At 48.7% G+C, this 18,609-nt stretch overlaps 1 protein-coding gene across 2 annotated transcripts in view; it reads right to left on the bottom strand.

Annotated features, from left to right (window-relative positions):
• Window positions 1-244: 244 nt before the first annotated feature.
• The window catches only part of Maml1 (mastermind like transcriptional coactivator 1), a 39,003-nt gene continuing 20,638 nt past the window's right edge, over window positions 245-18,609 (bottom strand). Inside the window, exons 3-6 of one of the 2 annotated variants that reach the window (XM_085830056.1) lie at window positions 10,678-12,090; window positions 8,092-8,322; window positions 5,787-5,883; window positions 245-3,431 (exon numbers count right to left, since the gene is read on the bottom strand). In XM_085830056.1, coding sequence (XP_085686182.1) covers window positions 2,452-3,431; window positions 5,787-5,883; window positions 8,092-8,322; window positions 10,678-12,090 — 2,721 coding nt within the window. In that variant the 3' untranslated portion in view covers window positions 245-2,451. The remainder of the gene's footprint in view (window positions 3,432-5,786; window positions 5,884-8,091; window positions 8,323-10,677; window positions 12,091-18,609) is intronic. The other variant, XM_021176850.3, reaches the window with a different exon arrangement.

Genomic DNA, 18,609 nt, shown 5'->3' with positions numbered 1-18,609 from the left:
ACCATTGCTTTGTATCGGCCCCAGCTCTCCAGTCCCACTTTGACTTCCTGGAGGCCTAGAATGTGTTGTTCCCCATCTGTCTTGTCTGACCACAGTGAGAGGAATGCTCTTTTGTTGCATGCCAGTGGCACTCTATACCTTCATTGCCACCAGCAAGTTAGAGAGTGAAGCTAATCAGAGAAATTGACAGCTGTCAAACGTCCCACCGAAGTCAAACATGCTTGTGATTTCCATACTAGTAAAATATTTTTATTATTTTTATAACACAAGGAAAGTAAAGATTTCTTTTTGGTGTATACCAGAGCTAAGGGAAGCAGAGTAAGGGGATTAATAGGACTTTTATGCACTTTTGATGATCATAAAAAGTTAACAATACCAACTGCTTGCCATAAAACTTATCATAGCTCCAAACACATATAAAGGATGAGTTTTTAAATCTATAAAAGTAAAAAATATACAGTTGGACGCTCTAACACTTATTCCATCTTCAATATAAAATTGTAAACATTTATTTACACAAAGCACATGTGTATAAGAGAGTCCGAGCACCCTTTTCTTCTTGAGTCATGGCTCTGAGAAGATGGGAGAGAGGAAGTGGGTTACCTCTTCCCAACTCCTCAAAGCCAGACTCATAAATAAAGCCATGGGCAGCTCTGGGCAGACCCCAAGAATCACATTTTATTGCTATGACACTGCAGCAAGTGAGCTGCCCACTGCCTGTGGCCAGCCTGGGCCTAAGGTAGAGTGCTGGGGCCAGCTGGTGTGGCCTGGGCAACGGAGGCAGGAGGTGGGCAGCGGTAGCAGGAGGCTGGACGAGGAACGGGGATCCATCTCCAGCCCTTAGCCCTGTTTTTGGTAGAGAACCCGCTGAAGTCACTCCCTTTCTTCCCCCTACAGTGGGGAGAATCAGAGGGTGGCGTCTTCACTGACTTTATGATTCACCTGCTTCTCTGAGAGCTGAACTGAGTTTCTAGGGGCTGGGTGAGGGGACATGGCAGGAGAAATGGCTATGAGGGACAAGGACCTGAGAGCACAGGTGCCCTCAGTGAAAAAGGCACTGCCGGTGCAAACTAGTTAGCAGTGTGTGCACGTTCTGACCCTCCCGGTGCGAAGGCTGCTCGTGCTTCTCCTTGGCTCAGTTCTTTACACTGGACGAAGTGTTCCAGGACCCCAGGACAAAGAGCCGTGGTTTCTCTACAGACCACTCTGCACGGAAGTCACTCCAGCAAACACCTTTCCCTCCGCCATCCTGTTAAAGGTCTCACTCTGTGCTCATCATCTTGCTTGTGATGAAGACAAGTGCTCCCTCTTGCTGTTAGCAGCCCACGCACCATATTCTATTCCACGGTTTCTCTGCTCAGACATGGCCATCAATAGACCTTTTAAGAGAATCTACTTCAATCTTTAGCAAGGACGGGGGTTAGTGTTATAAAACCACTTTAAAAGTGCAAGTCATCAGCTGTGGGAGGAGCAGAAGTCTGGAGGGTAAAAAATAAAGTGATGCCTAGACGGCAGGCTGCCTGCAGCCTTCTTTCCCCAAGCCCGTGCCAGGCTCAGACTCCCTAAGGAGTTTGACTTTTCCTCTTCTAATGCAGTGAAGTCAGCCACTGTTTCCCGTTTTGGCTGGAAGAGGCCAGGAGTTAGAAGGGTCGTGGGGATGATGTGGAGGAGGAAAGATGTGTGTACAACTGAATGGCACTTCTATAGTGTACATCCGGGTTGTCAGACATGCTGAACCTCCACCTTCAGCATTTAACCACGCTAGGGCATGGAGGGATTCCATGGGGGCCCAGTGTTCTCAAGAGTGAGTGGCAGACAAGAAGTAGGAGATTTCAGGAGGGATCCTATCTGGACCACTAGATGTACCATCTGTGGCATCCTGATCATTTTGGCATCTGCAGTCACAGCCTGTACTGTGGCAGTGATTTCCAGTGACCATGAAAGCTGACAGAGCAGGAATAAAGAAGGCCTCGACTCCCAAGGAAACCCTGGGTTCCCAGTGCCACTTACGATACAACCACCACCTGTCCTAATCTGCTTAAAAATCTTAAATTAAAAAAATTATGTCTACGCTATAAAATGCAAATAATCCTATTTAAAATTCCAACAGAAGTTTGTTCCCAGCCTTGAGGCAAGTGGAGAAATCTTGGGTTAAAACACGGCACATATTCTTGGTAAGCCTGATATGGAGGGGCTTAACTGTTTCCACTGGCTTTTTGGTCATCTGGGTAGGAAGCTATCTTTCAAACTTCTATCCCGCTATGCCACCCCTAGTTAGTGACGTCAATGTGCTGAGCAGCCCAGTGGCCATCAGAGACTGAGCAGAGCGGGCCTCAGGTGTGGCCCAGCTCTCTGGGCCGTGGCTTTTGGTCCAAAGTAGTTGCTTTCTTGAGTCTGAGAACAAAAATATAAGATGACTAAACACTGAAAACACCACGGTCGCCGCCTCTGTTACTGTGACCCTAAAAGATCATCCAATTCATTGATCCACTCCTCAGAAGTCCTGTTCTTCAGCAGCGAGTCGATCAGGTCAGTGTGTCCAGCCACACTGGACAGACCACTGCTACCTGGCTGCCCGCTGTAGGCAAAGGGCAGCTCTTGGCCCATGGTCCTCACAGGGTAAGCCTGCGCACAGTGTAGCCCTGGCCGGCCGCTCATCTGGGAGGTGGGGCTCTGGCCGAAGGCCCCCAGCTCGGGCCCCGAAGGACTTAAGCCAGGTAAGCCCTGCTGCGGGGCTGCTTGGGGAGGTGCAGATGCAGGGGCACTGTTCCTCTGCTGTGTGCTCACTGGGGGCAGCATGGGCCCTGCTGCACCTGTTGAACTCAGAGGCGCCATGGGCCTGCTGGGCATGGCTTGGGAGAACTGCTGGCCAGCTAGTTTCAGGTGGGCTTGCTGTATGTGGAAACTGGGAGCTGCAGTGAAGGGGCTCACACTGCTGTTCCCAGGCGTCTGGCTGCTCAGGTTTGGCATTCCCTGATGCTGCCACGAGGCATTCTGGCTTCCCATGGCTGCTGACACCCTTGGGACTTGTGGCTTTGTTAAACCAGGAGGCAGGGTTCCCTTACTGTGCTGCTGGGAAAGACTGGCACTCCCCAGAGAGTTCTGTCCATATGCAGCCGAGGTGGAGGAGTTCTGGCCCACGTTGGTCTGCCGTGGAATGTGGGCATGTGTGCTGGTAGCCTGTGGTGGGGGCTGGGCAACTATCTGGGCTAGGCCAGATGCCATGCCATAAAGGCTGTTCTGAGGCAAACTCTGGGACCCAGTAAACTGGGCTACTCCACGGTCCTGCTGGCCTGAGCTGGAGGGGAGAGAGGATACAGGGGCATGTCCAGGGCCCATGGACATCAGAGTCCCAGGCTGAGGAAACACTCGAGGACAGCTGGAGTTGGATGGACCCAAGTTGTTCATCCCAGGCACAGCAGCAGAAGGTCCTAAAAGAAAGAAAGTTCTAGCCGTCAAATCAGCATTCATTTTTCTTTGTTTGTGTGTGCATATAGGTACAGGTGCATATGTGCCACAAGCGTGAGGGAGTAGGAGGACAACAGGCAGGGGTTAGTTCCTGTCTTAGTTAAAAGAGTTTCTACTGCTGTGATAAATACCATGACCAAACCTGAGATGGGGTCTTGCTATGTAACTCTAGCTGTAGACCAGGGTGGCTTCAGGCTCACAGAAATCTGCCTGCCTCTGCCTCCCAAGTGCTAGTAATAAAGGTATGCACCACCACACCCAGACGCAGGGTCTGAAGCAGAGGCCATACCCGGATGCTGCCGACTAGCCTGTTTACCACGGCTTGCTCAGCTCTTACTCCCAGGACCACCAACCAGACCAGGGGTAGCAGCACCCACATGGGCTGGGCCCTCCCATGTTAATTTCTAGTTAAGGAATGCCCCACAGGTTTGCCTACAGGCCACTCTTACTGAGGCATTTCTCAATTGAGCATCTCCCTCTTCCCAAATGTCACAAACTAGCCAGTACAGCTCCCTCCCACACCAGGTGGGACTTAGGGATCACACTCAGGGCATCAGACTTAACCTGTTGAACTATCTTGCCAGCCCATGTTGGCATCCCTGACTATCATGGTCAGCTGTCTCTGAGACCCAAGCTGCAGCTCCTCTTCCACGGGCATGAAAGTCAGAGCCCTCACATGTCATGGGTACAGGGACAGGAACAGAACTCAAAGACAGACGATGGAGGGAGATCCAGAGGGGAAGCCAGCTGTCAAATCCATATATTTATCAAGTAGCCAACAAAGTTTTCTCAGCTGGGAGTAGGGATTTCAAGACCAATACCCCAGAATCTGTCTGTGGAAGCCAACGCCATCACGTGGTGATGCGTTGAGCAGCAGGTTATAGGAATACACGGCTCTGAAGGCGTTGTGCCTGCCATTTGGGGAAGTGTTGAGAACTGAATGTGGGGCTGAGGGAGAAGCTCAGTAGGTAGAACTCTTCCTTAGCACGCACAAGGCCTTGACTCCAGTCGCCAGTAGCACAGAAGCACATGTGAGTGCACCCATGCAAACACACACATATGTAATACACATACACACAGAGGCATACACAAACGTGCCCCCATAGGCACTTGTATCTCATGTGCATAACACCCATCAAAGGGAGACATAATAAAAATAACTTTTAAATAACAGTTGTGATGAAAAGGGGAGAGCTGAAAAGGACCACTTCACTGTGGTAACAGCCCAGATCTATCAATGTGGCATGGAAGGAGTTGAGAACCCAGGCCAGGCACATGTTCCAGTGGCTCCAACAGACTTCCAACTCATATTCCTAGCCAGCACACCAGATTGCACCTAGACTCTTTCCTGGCTGTGGTCAGTTTCTATGACACTTCACCGTGAGAGTTCACTAAGGAAGGCAAGGCCAGCATACACCTGACATGTGACTTGCAATCTCTATAGCTCAGAGGTGACGCTGAGGCTCAGGTGCCTCCCTTCTTTGTGACACCAGAGTGCACTAGAATGCATCTTTCCATTTGGGAATGTTGGTTTTCTTTTAGAGACAAGAGTCTTCGATTCACTAAGATGACGCTGAAGGTGATACTGAACTTGACCCTTGACCTTCCTGCCCTCATTTCCCAAGTGCTAGGATTACAGGAAAGCGCCACCAAACCCAGCTTGCTGTGGGGTTCTCCTACGGACACAAAGAACTATTTTTTTTTTTTTTTTTTTTTTTTTTTTTGGTTTTTTGAGACAGGGTTTCTCTGTATAGCCCTGACTGTCCTGGAACTCACTTTGTAGACCAGGCTGGCCTCGAACTCAGAAATCCGCCTGCCTCTGCCTCCCGAGTGCTGGGATTAAAGGCGTGCGCCACCACGCCCGGCTTCAAAGAACTATTTTAATTAAGATTTACACATAAGCCAGGTCGTGGTGGTGGCACATGCCTTTAATCTCAGCACTCAGGAGGCAGAGGCAGAAGGATGAATTCAAGGCCAGCCTGGTCTACAGATGAGTTTCAGGACAGCCAAGGCTATACAGAGAAAAATCCTGTCTAGCAACAAAACAAAACAAAACAAAACAAAACAAAACAAAACAAAGGCTTACACGTAAGATGCCCTCTAACAGTAATAATTTTGCTCCAGATGGATGTTTAACTGAGTATCCTCGTAGTCAACCCTGGAGACCTTCTTGTGCCACAAAGAAACTGAAAATCTAGCCCTCTCTTCCTAACCACAGCTTCTGTGAGCAAGTAAATTCAGGAATTCTATCAGTACCATACACCATGAGCTCGACTCCCCAAAGCTGCCTTCCCCCAACCTCCTTCACCTCCCCTTACCTGTGAACTGTCCAGCCTGTTGTGGGAAGGTGCTTTGTGTTGGGTCTTGGTACTGGGGGGGTGGGCGGGTCAGATGACGCTGAAACTGCTGCTTCTCCTGCAAAGTGCCAAGAACAGAAACAACCAGGAAAACTCAATGCAAGTCTGAAGTCAAAACCAATGAGCAGAAACGCAAGGTGTACAAGCAAGTGTGTCATTCACAAGGGGCACCAGCAAGCCTGTCACTTGCTCACAGGCATCCGTGAGTGCAGGGAAGGCAAGTGACTGCTCATGGGTGCAGTGTTTGGGGTGATAAGCATGGGCTCTGGTGGTAACTGCATTGTAACTCTGCACAACAGTTACAATGGACATCACTGGAGTGTGCTGGTTAAGCAAACCGTATGTGATAATGAATAGATCCTAATAAGCAGCTAGTTTAAAGATGGCGGGCATGGTGGTGGTGTTGCACACCTTTAATTCCAGCACTCGGGAGGCAGAAGCAGGCAGATCTCTATGTTTGAAACCACCCTGGTCTACAGAGTGAGTTCCAGGACAGCCAGGGCTACACAGAGAAACCCTGTCTAGAAAAACAAAACAAAAATTAATAAGGAACTGAGGCAGTGACCAACCTCAGCAAAGTGTAGTCTCTAGAGTCGGGTCCACAGTATTCTCTTTGTTTGTTATGTGGGTAAGCATTGCCATGGCGTGTCAAGAGGGCTTTGGGTGTGGGTCCTGCTTTCTTCCTCGTGCTGTCACAGGGTTTCTTTTGTTCATTACTGAAGCCAGGCTTGCTGACCCAGGAGCATCAAGGGCATCTATCCCCGCTTCCCATTTCCACTTACGGTTACAGATTTGGACCCTGCTTTACATGGGTCCCAGAATTATGAACTTAGGGCCTCCGACTTGTGAGTCCCTCCCTGGCCTCTTCCCTCCCTTTGAGATACCACATCGATCTGTAGCCCAGACTGGCCTCGAGCTTACTGTGTAGCTAAACATGAGGGTGATTCTCCTGCATCAGCTTCCTGGCAGCTAGGATTACAGGTGAGGGCTCCTATGCCCAGCTAGCTCCTGTCTTAGTTAGAAGACATGGTTCAACCTCTCAAAGGCTCTCATCATCGCCTGGGGTCTGCACTATTCCTGGTAACCCAGTAGGAAAATGTGCATCGTGATCTGAGGACTTCAAGGGCTGCTCTACTTTATGCCATTTTTATTTATTTGTGTGTGTACGGATGTGTGCCATGGTGTGAAGTTCAGAGAGCAACTTGCTGGAGTCAGCTCTCTCCTGCCACCTTGTGGGACTCTGGGTCACACTTAGGTCATCACACCTGCATACAAGGACTTCTACCCACTGAGCTACCTCAGTAGCCTTTTATTTTCTTTAAGATTTATTTATAGGGCCTGGAGAGATGGCTCAGCGGTTAAGAGCGCTGACTGCTCTTCCGGAGGTCCTGAGTTCAAATCCCAGCACCCACAAGGTGGCTCACAACCATCTGTAATGAGATCTGACACCTTCTTCTGGTGTGTCTGAATACAGCTACAGTGTACTTACATATAAAAATAATTAAATGTTTTTTTTAAGAAAAAGATTTATTTATAAAGAATTATTTATTTTATGTATATAAGCTGTCTTCAGACACACCAGAAGAGGGCATCTGATCCCATTACAGATGGTTGTGAGCCACCATGTGGTTGCTTGGAATTGAACTCAGGACCTCTGGAAGAGCAGTCAGTGCTCTTAACCACTGAGTCATCTCTCCAGTCCCTTCTTTAAGATTTAATATTAAAGGTTTTGTTGTTGTTGTTTGATATAGTGTCTCACCATGTAGCTCAGGCTGGCCTCAAACTCAGAGATCGACCTGCCTCTAACCTTCAAGTGCTGGGATTAAAGGTGTGCACCACCATGGCTGGCATATTCTTAAAAACATATTTGTTTGTGTGGGTTTCTGTGTACCACATGTATAGAGGTGTCCACAGAGGTGAGATATGGTGGTTGGATTCCTGGAACTGGAGTTATAGGCAGTTGTGAACCACCTGATGTAGGGGTGCTGGGAGCAGACCCCTAGCCTAGCTGGTCCTAACTTCTTAAACAAACAACCTGTCATCACGTGTGAATGTGTGCGTGAATGCTTGCTCTTGAGGTGTGCGTGCCACGGTGTGCTGTAGACTCTCACTCTCCGCGTGTATGTGAGATTCAGGGATTGCATGCAGGCCATAGGCTGACCAGCACTTTAGCACTTTACCTGTTTTTATTGCTGGGCTGAAAAGGGGGTTTTAAAGGACACGGCACTGACACTGAGTGCAAACAAGCTGAAATGGTGCCTGTTACCTGCTCAGCCAGGAGGTGCTGCCTCTGCAGGAACTGCTGCTGCTGCAGCTGCTGCTGCTGCTCCCTCTGCTTCTGCTGGTCCAGGAGCAGCTGGTGCTGCTTCATCACAGCTGCCTGCTGCTGGCTGCTGAGGTATGGGGAGCTGTTGTGAGTGCTGGCCACTGACACATTAGGCTGGGTTCCCACACTGGCAGCTGGGGCAGGTACAGGGACACTGGGAGGGTTCTGCTCCTGTCAACAAAGATGAAGGGATACAAGTCAGGTAGTATGGATCCAACCCTGATCAGGCCAGGTCAGCTGCACCCAGTGACAGTCTTGTTCTCTTTTGTACTCCAAGCCTCTGCTTCCCTGATTTTATAGTTTGGACATGAAATGCCCCTCATGTGTGTGGAGGCATCTTTAAGTTTTAGCACTTGGGAGGCAGAGGCAAGTGGAACTCTGTGCGTTCCAGATCAGTCAGGGATACATGAGACCCTAACTCAAAATAGCAAGCAACATTCCAAACCAACCAACCTATAACCTATAAAAATTCTCATTAAAAAGACAAACAATAGGGCTGGAGAAATGGCTCAGTGGTTAAGAGACTGACTGCTCTTCCAGAGGAGCCAGGTTCAATTCCCAGCACCCACATGGCAGCTCACAACTGTCTGTAATGCCAATCTTTGACACCCTTATGTAGGCAAACCACCAATGTACATAAAATAAAAATAAATTATTTTTTAAAAGCCAAAAAACAAGCCAGGCAGTGGTGGCACACGCCTTTGATCCCAGCACTTGGGAGGCAGAGGCAGGAGGATTTCTGAGTTCAAGACCACCTGGTCTACAAAGTGAGTTCCAGGACAGCCAGGGCTACACAGAGAAACCCTGTCTCGAAAAACCAAAAAAAAAAAAAAAAAAAAAAAGCCAAAAAACACTAATACCCTACAAATATCCTAGCCTCCAACCAAACAAAACAAAAGCAAAATAATGCTATGTTGTTAAGAATGCAGACTTGCCTTATGGCTGCCCCAGAGAGCATGAAATCGTTTTTATGCTCACTTGTCTATGCGTATTTTTCTGGGAAGACACAGATACTTTATAGTGTTTAGATTTTAAATTTTATTTGGTGTTTCTTTGTGCACCAGTGGTCAGCATCAAGTGACTTTCTTCATTGTTTCACCTCATTTTCTGAGAGAGAATCTCGTGAGCCCAGAGCTGCTCAGTGTAGTTAGACAGGCTGGCCAGTGAGCTGCCGGACTCCTGTCTCAGGAGCACGTTCTGAGCACATGGCCCACCACCTCCGTACCCTGCCTTTCTTGAGTTCATGCTTAAAGCCATGGAACTTAAGACATCCATCCCCTCCCCCTCAATTTCTTTTCTCCAAAACAAAACAAGCAAGGCCTCACACTGTAGCCCAGGCTGGCCTCAAACTTGTGGCAATCTTGCCTCAACTTCCCTGTGCTGGGATTACTGTGGGATTACTGTGAACCACAACTGGTTTGTTGTTTTGTGACAGGGTCTCATTTTATAGCCAAGGCTGGTCTTGGACTCAGAGATCCCCCCTGCCTCTGCCTCCTCAGAGAATGCAGGATTTAAGGTATGTGCTGCCATGTCAGGCTATTTGACTAACACACACACACACACACACACACACGCACGCACGCACACACACACACACACACACACACACACGAGAAGGATTTATTTATTTAATTATATGAGTGCTCTGTCTTCATACACACCAGAAGAGAGAATCAGGTTCCATTACAGATGGTTGTGAGCTACCATATGGTTGCTGGGAACTGAACTCAGGACTTCTAGAACAGCCAGTCTTAATGGCTGAGCCACCTCTCCAGCTCCTTATTTTATTTATTTTTTGACAAGGACTTATGTAGTTGTTTGGCATGAAAGAGATGACTAAACTAAATTAGGTGATTTCTCAAATGTTTGTGTAGTTAAAGTCTAATTTATACTAAGGAATTTTTTCTTGCCGAGCGTGGTGGTGCACGCCTTTAATCCCAGCACTCGGGAGGCAGAGGCAGGCAGATTTCTGAGTTCAAGGCCAGCCTGGTCTACAAAGTGAGCTCCAGGACAGCCAGGGCTACACAGAGAAACCCTGTCTCGAAAAAACAAAAAAAAAACCAAAAAAAAAAAAAAAAAGAATTTTTTCTTTCTAGACAGGGTTTCTCCATATAGTCCTGGCTGTCCTGGAACTTGCTTTGTAGACCAGGCTGGTCTCAAATTGCAAAAGATCCTCTACTTCTGCCTCCCAAGTGCTGGGATTAAAGGTCTGACCACCACTGCCTAGATACATTAAGGAATTTTACTCTATTTTTATTAAGGATCAATTCCAGTCATCTGTAATCTCAACACTTGGGAGGTAGAGGCACGGGGAATCAGGTTCAAGAGCAGCATGGCTCCACAGCCAGCCAAGGATAAATGAACTGTGCCTCAAAACACGAACATCAGCCTTGCCCTGTTTTTTACATTTTCCACTTAAAAGGATGACAGCAGCCGCTCCCACTGTCTCTTGCACACTGATTCTAGCTCAGTGTGTGCATTCACTAGTGCCCATAGCAGAGTGATGGCAAGTGAAGGCCTACTCACCTGGCCAGGTGGAACCAATGACCGGAAGGGCATGTTTCCTGACTTTGGTTTCATCAGAAACAAGGAGTTCTGCTCGTTACTCAGATGGGGCAGCTGCTGGGGAAGGTATGCCATCAAAGCTGGTTTGTTCTGGCCAGACCCAGGACCACCTTGACCACAGTCTGCTTTGTAATGAGAAAGGGGTTTTGTATTGCCATAGTCTAGCACAGACCCTTGGTTATTCACGGGGTTCTGATTCAAGTTACTTGGTGACTGGTGACTCAGCAGGTTGGAGTGGCTAGGTTGGAGGTAGGGGCCTCCTGGCCGAGGAGAACTCTTGTTCACACCGGGCATCATGAGCAGTTTTGAGTTGGTAAAGTCTTGCTTGTAGCCAGAAGGGCTGGCAGGCTTCTCCATGGGATAAGGAACATCTAAGGGACTGTGGGAGGGCCCTGCCTGCTGCCACGTGGCCAGCTGGCCTGGGCCCGGTGCTGCGGCAGCTTGCTGGGGATTCTGCAACATCTGCTCGCGCTTCTGCTTGGCAGCTATCTGCTGGAGCTGGTGAGCAGAGGACAGCTCCGAGGCCCCGCCTGGGCCCTGGCTAGGTAATACCACATTCGTGAGGGCTCTTTGTGCACTTTGAGCCTGGGCTGATGCCGGCATCAGGTTTGGACTGGAATTATCCACCCCAGGTTGACTAGCTGTGTGAAACAGAGTCTGAGAGCTCCCAAGGCTTGGAGAATCTGTGCCCACAGGGGCAGATGAGGCTCCTAGGAAGGTCTGGCCTGCAGACCCAGCCCTTACTTGTGGGGAACCTAACTGCTCCTGCTCAAAAGCTGCTGGAGAGAACTCAGTCTTAATATTAATGTCCTGGGCCAGGGGGGGTTGTGTGGCAGAGCCAGGAGGCTCTGGATCCTTCTTCTCCTCAAAGTCCTCCGTAAACAGGTCCTTCATGTCTTCGTCGGGCACTGACCTGTTGAGCTCTTCAATGAGCTCCTTCCACTCCTGCTCGTTAAGGTTGAGGTCAGGCATGAGGTTGCTCTGAGCTACGGAGCCTCCAGCGCCCGCAATCATGCACGGCAGGTCGTCCACTGGCTCCTGCTTGAGTTCTTTACTCAGGCTTAGAGGAAATGGCTCACTGGAGTTGCCTCCATTCAGGTGGATGCCTGAGTCTGCCAGACACTTCTTGTTGATGGGATCGAGCCCCAGGGAGTGCTTCCCAGCGGTCTGCAGGGTGTCTCCCCCTGCAGGCTTGTCAGGCTGGCCCAGGGGCGAGGCAGGAGGAAGTCCATTGGCAGACACACTGACCCCCAGAGGGGCCTCCCGGCGCGTCTTCTTATGCCCAGGAAACAAGTCTCCGTAGCCATTTGGTTGATCGCCATTCTGAGGGGAGGCAGCACTGTCAAGACTCCTCTTCACTGTATCATGAAGATGCTGAAAAACATTGGAACACAGACTTAGCCTTGTCTTAGGTCTCTTTGCTCCCAACAGTGACTCAAGCAGGACCTTGATTGCTCCCTCACACCTCCCTGCCCTCTGCTTCCCCTTGCAGCACTCCCTCTAGCACTAGGTCTGGCCTGGCCAGTCAGAACTGGACATCTGAATTGCTATGGGAAGGTGATCATTGCACAGGGCTTTGGCAGGGCACAAGCTTGATAATGGCTGCTGTCATCTCGTTTGAGGGTGCATTAGGTCACCACAGGAATCCTGTATCTTGTTATACCCAAGACCTGCCAATGTCCTCAGCTGCCACCTCCAGCCCCTCTGCCCCCAACCCCTGACTTTCCACTCCTAAACCAATACATTTTTCCTTGTGCTTAGGCTGATTTAATATGGATCCTATAACTTCCAACCAAAGGAGCTGGGCTAGCTTGAATGAGAATGGCCCCCTTATGCTTAGATATGAGTCACTCAGTGGAACTGTTTGGGGAGGAGTAGGAGCCTCAGTGGAGGAGTTAAGTCATTGGGGGTGTCCCGTGCTGTTTCAAAAGCCCACACTGGGGACAGTCTTGCTCTTTCTCTACGTGAAACCTGTGGATCGTATGTGAACTCTTGGGTACTGCTGCAGCACCATGCCTGCCACCATATCACTTCCCATGACGGTCCTAGACCGTCTGAACGCTTTCTTTTGCCTTGGTCATGGTGTCTCCTCACAGCAAGAGAACAATGACTAAGACAGGAATGCTGACTGTAGTTTTTCTTCCTCAGGTAGTGGCAGTGGTGGCCACAGTAATCCTACGTCCACCTACCTGCCCATTTCTTATCCTTATCAAAGCCACATGCTCCCTCCACGGGACAAGCACCACATGAGCTTCTGCACACACCACATGGGCTGGTTGTATTTTTCAGCTCTTGTCCCACTTAACATCTACTTATTGTGTGTGTGTGGTGGGGTATGCACACATACCACAGTGTATGTGTGTTGGGGGAGACATGCATACAGGCCACAGTGTGTGTGGGTGTGTGTGTGTGGCATGTCCACAGGCCACAGTGCACCTGTGGAGGTCACAGGACAACTCGCAGGACAAGGTTCCCCCTTTCACTATGTGGGTTCCATGGCCTGAAATTTGGGGGTCAGGTTTGGGGCAAGTCTTAACCCACTGAGCCGTCTCACCAGTCACCCCAGCACCTCCTAAGCAGCTTCTGATTAGTTGACCCATTGGCAACCTTACAAACACTGCCACTCCTACAAAGTCTGTCACTGGACTCGATCATGTCTGCTCTGGCACCCTCATTTTCTTTGTGACTAGCTTCACTCTGCTAGCCTTATTAAGAGTTTACTTGTGCCGGGAGGTGGTGGCGCACGACTTTAATCCCAGCACTTGGAAGGCAGAGGCAGGTGGATTTCTGAGTTTGAGGCCAGCCTGGTCTACAGAGTGAGTTCCAGGACAGCCAGGGCTACACAGAGAAACCCTGTCTTGAGAAACCAAAAAAAAAAAAAAAAAAAGTTTTCTTATGCCAGTTTACAAGTGCTGTGGGGACTATAAAGGCAAATAAAAGTCAGTCATTGCACTTAATGGCCCTCCAGTCTCCTGAGAGCACAGAGCAAACTGGACATTGCTATAGAATAAGACAAATGTCCCATGCATGCCATTGAATAAGCTCCCTAAGAGTTGGGGGTGGGAATTCCTTGATGAGAACTGGCAGAGTGTGGCTCCCTCCCTCCCAGCCCTGGGCTTCAGCTCTAAACACCTCCTTCCTTATGCTCACATTTATTAACTTATATCTTATCCTTACCCCTCACCCCCAGTACCGAATCCATCTCCTACTACTTCTGAGCACATGAAGTGTGATATCAAAAATATCCCAGCCTGGTGCTGTGTGTGGTGTATGCTTGTGAGCCCAGTACTTAGTAGGCTGAGTTAAGTCTTTAGAGTTCAAAGCCAACCTCGACTATGGAGTGAGACTCGACTCTTCTTTTAAGATTTATTTATTTATGAGTACAGTGTTCTGCCTGAATGTTTGCCTGCACACCAGAAGAGGGCACCAGATGCCATTATAGATGGTTGTGAGCCACCATGTGGTTGCTGGGAACTGAACTCTGGACCTTTGGAAGAATGGAAGAGCAGCCAGTGGTCTTAACCTCTGAACCATCTTTAAGTCCCTTAAGACTCTATTTATTTATTTATTTAACAAAGAAAGTGTTCCTAATAACAGTTTTAGTTTTCAGTTTTCAGAGGAGTCAGAGCAGCGCAGAAGTCCACGCTCATGAATCGGGCTGCAGGGAAGGGCTACTGATTTGGAAGCAGTGCGGGCATTCTCTAATCTGAATTTGTGTCTCAGCAGCAGCCTGTGATCTGGTCACTAAGGAGTTTCCTTCACCTCTCAGTTTCCACTGCTGCCATCCTTCTTTCCCACCTTATCAACATTTTCCTTTTATCCATTTTAACTGTTTGGGTGTTTGGCCTGCTTGCTTGTCTATGTATCACATGTGTGCAGTGCCTATGGAGGACACAAGAGGGCACTGGATTCCCCTGGGACCAGAGTTCTAGTCAGTTTTGCTTTGTTTTGTTTTTAAATTTATTTATTTATTTTATGTAAGTACACTGTAGCTGTCTTCAGACACCCCAGAAGAGGGCATCAGATCTCATTACGGATGGTTGTGAGCCACCATGTGGTTGCTGGGATTTGAACCCAGGACCTCTGAAAGATCAGTCAGTGCTCTTAACTGCTGAGCCATCTCTCCAGTCCCTCTAGTCAGTTTTGAGCTTTCATGTGAGTGCTGGGAATAGAACCTGAGTCCTTGAAGAGCAGTGAGCACTCTCCACTGCTGAGCCATCACTCTAGCCCCACATGAGGATTTTCTTGATTATTAAAGCTGATGACTCTGAGTTCTACCCCTACCAGCTGGCATTCCTTTAAACCCACATATGGCTACATAGTTTCTCTAAGAAAGGGAACCGTGGGGCAGAGTAAGCAACTTAATCTGATCCAAGAATCCAATTTAAGAACAAGCCCTTGGGGGCTGGAGAAATGGCTCATTGCATAAGAGGCTGCTATTCTAGAGGACCTGGGTTCAATCCACAGCACACACATGGTGCCTCACAACCACATGCAGCTCTTTCTATCTTTCCTATCATCTTTTGCTCCAAGTAACATCTGGCTGGTCACTTTCCCATGTTTCCAGTGAAGGTAGACACCAAAGGTGTCAAGTCATTTATAAGCCAGTCAGCTGCCTCAGATTAGAACAGAATCCCTCTAGAGTAGCCACATTTAAACAGCTGCAGACAAGTTCCAAAAGAACAGCTCACTTTTCTTTCTTTCTTTTTTTTTTTTTTATTTATTATATGTAAGTACACTGTAGCTGTCTTCAGACACTCCAGAAGAGGGAGTCAGATCTTGTTATGGATGGTTGTGAGCCACCATGTGGTTGCTGGGATTTGAACTCCAGACCTTCAGAAGAGCAGTCGGGTGCTCTTACCCACTGAGCCATCTCACCAGCCCCCAGCTCACTTTTCTAACACAGTGCTTCAGCCAAGAGAAGTGCTTGGCCACATCCTCAACTAGGCAAAGATTTCACTGAAATGATGTAGGCTGGGGTGGGGTACTGTAGGATGTGGTAGCCCTGGCTGATTCGCAAGCACTGGACACTTGCAGGAGTGCTCAGTATGTGCAAAATCCCTGCAGGGGAAGGAAAAGTGGGAGAAGCCTGGGTGCCCAGTCTCCAGACATCTACAAGGAAGATGAGAAGACAATCTGAACAGGTTGAATAATATCAGGATGGAGATAGGACACAGAAACAAGATGCTCACCTACAATCTGTGATAGTGTATGTTCTGTCCCCACCACTACTATAGTAAAATTATGTGAATATTGTACAGTAATACAAGCCCAGACTCCATCTATATGAGCATATGCTGAGCTTAGAGGTACAGAGAATTCTAGAATGATCTAGTTCCATGGGGTACTGTTCCATGGGATGATGTAATTGGGTAGCTGTGGTCTGCAGAATATCTAGTGTCTCTATAATGGCATCCTTAGTCCTGATTCCCACCCCACGTGGGCCAGCTCTCCTACAGGAAGGCCAGAGATTCTTGATGCTACCCACCAAATTCCACTCTAGGAGGAGGTCTCCAGGATATCAGCACAGCTCTGAAGCTATAGTCATTCATACCCTACAGACAAAAATCAGCATCCTGGCTTGTGGACAACACCCCCATCATTCTTTACAAGGTCTCTCCCTAGCTACTACTAAGATTTTAAAGATTACTTTTATTTTAGATGCATGCATCTAAAAGCACTATGTTTGTGCCTGGTGCTCACAGAGGCTAGAAGAGGGTGTCTAGTCCACTAAAGCTAGAGTTACAGAGGCTTATATGTTATCATGTAAGTGCTGGGAACTGAACCCAGGTTCTCGGGAAGAGCAACACTCTTAGAATCGCTGTTCCCACCTGCCTGGGATTTGTTCTAGGGTCTCACTGGTTATACATCTGGCTATGTGAGCTCTTGAGTTCTGAGACTACAAGTGCACACACACTGTATCTGGCCAAGATGTCAGCAATCCCCTAATTAGTGGCCACCATTTCTTCTTGTTGCCGTTCCTCCTTCCTCCCCGGCCACATATCACCCACTGCATCCCTCAGGTCCTCTGTAAGGTGACTTCCATCTGTCCTACTTTGGATGTGGACCACACTTTGAGTCCTTCCGTTTCTCTGTCATCTGTGCCCCACACCATATGTCAGCTAATGAGTCTATGTATCAGCCTCTCTTCAAAGTGCCTCACATTCCTGTCCACAGTCTTGTTTTAGCATCAGCTCTCCCACCCCTGCTGCTGCTGCCACCACCTCTTCCTCTTTTTGAGATAAGGTTTCTCTGTGTCTCTGTGTAGCCCTAGCTGTTCTGGAACTCTCTAGGATTAAAGGCATGTGCCACCACCTTCCCAGTTCCTTCTTTTTGGCTCTGAGCTGTCTCTTCTGATCCCTGTCCTCGGATGAAGCAGTGTAGTCCTCTCCTCTGTCCTACCACACATGTCCTAGATCACATCTCCTCCCTCTTCCTCATGCTCCAAGGGCTGAACACCTCACCCAGAACAAGTCCAACGCCACTGGCTGGAATGCTAAGTTAGCAGCTGCCCCTCCACCACCTCTCCTGCTCCCACAGAGTACCCCTCCACCACCTCTCCTGCTCCCACAGCACCCCATGAACCTTGCAGGTCTGCAAATGTGCAGGCTCATTCTTCTCTTTGCCCAGAGCGACTTTTCTCTCTTCTCCTTTCAGTGACTCAACCGTCATGCCCCATCGTCTGCACCCCCAGTTTTGTTCACTTCATGGGAATGAGTACCAAGCGTATAGGAGCAAACTCCCACATACACCCCATCCTGGGACAGTGAGGAGCACACAGGGGATGGAATGTGCTGTATCCAGGTGCTCACCCACCTCTGCAGACTCCTGCTTCCCTCTATACCCATCTGCACACCTGCCCTAGGGCACACAGGTGCCTTCAGATGCAATCTAGCCCTAGGTAGTGTCCCCACTCTAAGCTTATTCCTATTTTAGAGGATGTCAGTACTAGCCAGCCAGTTCCACAAACAGAAGCCAGAGTCCCCCTGCCCCCTATATCAAAGCAGTCTCCACCATCCCCCTTAACCTTCTACCCACCCCTCCTTAATTTTCTCTTTTATCTACCAGTTCAACCACCAGTCCACCTACCCACCCAACCAAGACAGGGAGGGTCTTTACTCACTGTGTAAGCTGTACTGCCTGGAAGTCAGAGCTCCACCTGCCTCTGCCTCCCAAGTGCTGGGATTAAGAGTATACCACTATACCTAGCTCTTTTTCTTCTTGTTGTTAATGTTGGTGGGGAGTCAACAGGACTCTACACACCAGGCAAGCACTTACCACTGAGCTATATTCATACCCCAGTTTTTCTTCACCCCACCTACTTGCTGTATCCACTAACACCAGCGGCTTCTCTTTGAACTATTTGAATGATTTCTAGAACCAGTGTTGCTGTACCATGGCTCCTACCCATATCTGACTCCAGGGTCAAATAATGACAGTGACTAGCAAATGTGTGATCAATCCTTTTCTCGTGCCCTTCTGTGGCTCCTGGTTGCTCTTGGGTCTTCACAGCACCAAGCTTTGGCTCTGCTGTCCTTGAGTTTTTTCTCCTCAGCCATATCATAGCTGCACCAAGGCTGTGGCTCCCTGGAACTCCTCCAGAGCACAGGATAAAACAAAAAGAAAACCTCATGTTTGGCTCTTTCCCCTACTACAACTCATTATATATTCAGACTGACCTAGACTCATAATCCTCCTTTCTTAGCCTACAAAATGCTAGGGTTGTAGGCAAATACACACACTTCACTAGAACTCCTAATGAATTCAGCTTCCTTCCCCCACAGCTCTATTCTGCATAGATACGCTCAGAGGCTTCACGGCTGTTTTTGTTGGAAAAACTCATTATTTACAAAGTGTACCTTGCCACTCTGTCACTGTCTTCAGACACACCAG

Source organism: Mus caroli, unplaced genomic scaffold, assembly GCF_978045245.1.
Source record: "Mus caroli unplaced genomic scaffold, Mus_caroli_1 scaffold_13, whole genome shotgun sequence".
NCBI lineage: Eukaryota > Metazoa > Chordata > Mammalia > Rodentia > Muridae > Mus > Mus caroli.
This window is presented reverse-complemented; position numbering and strand designations above follow the sequence as displayed.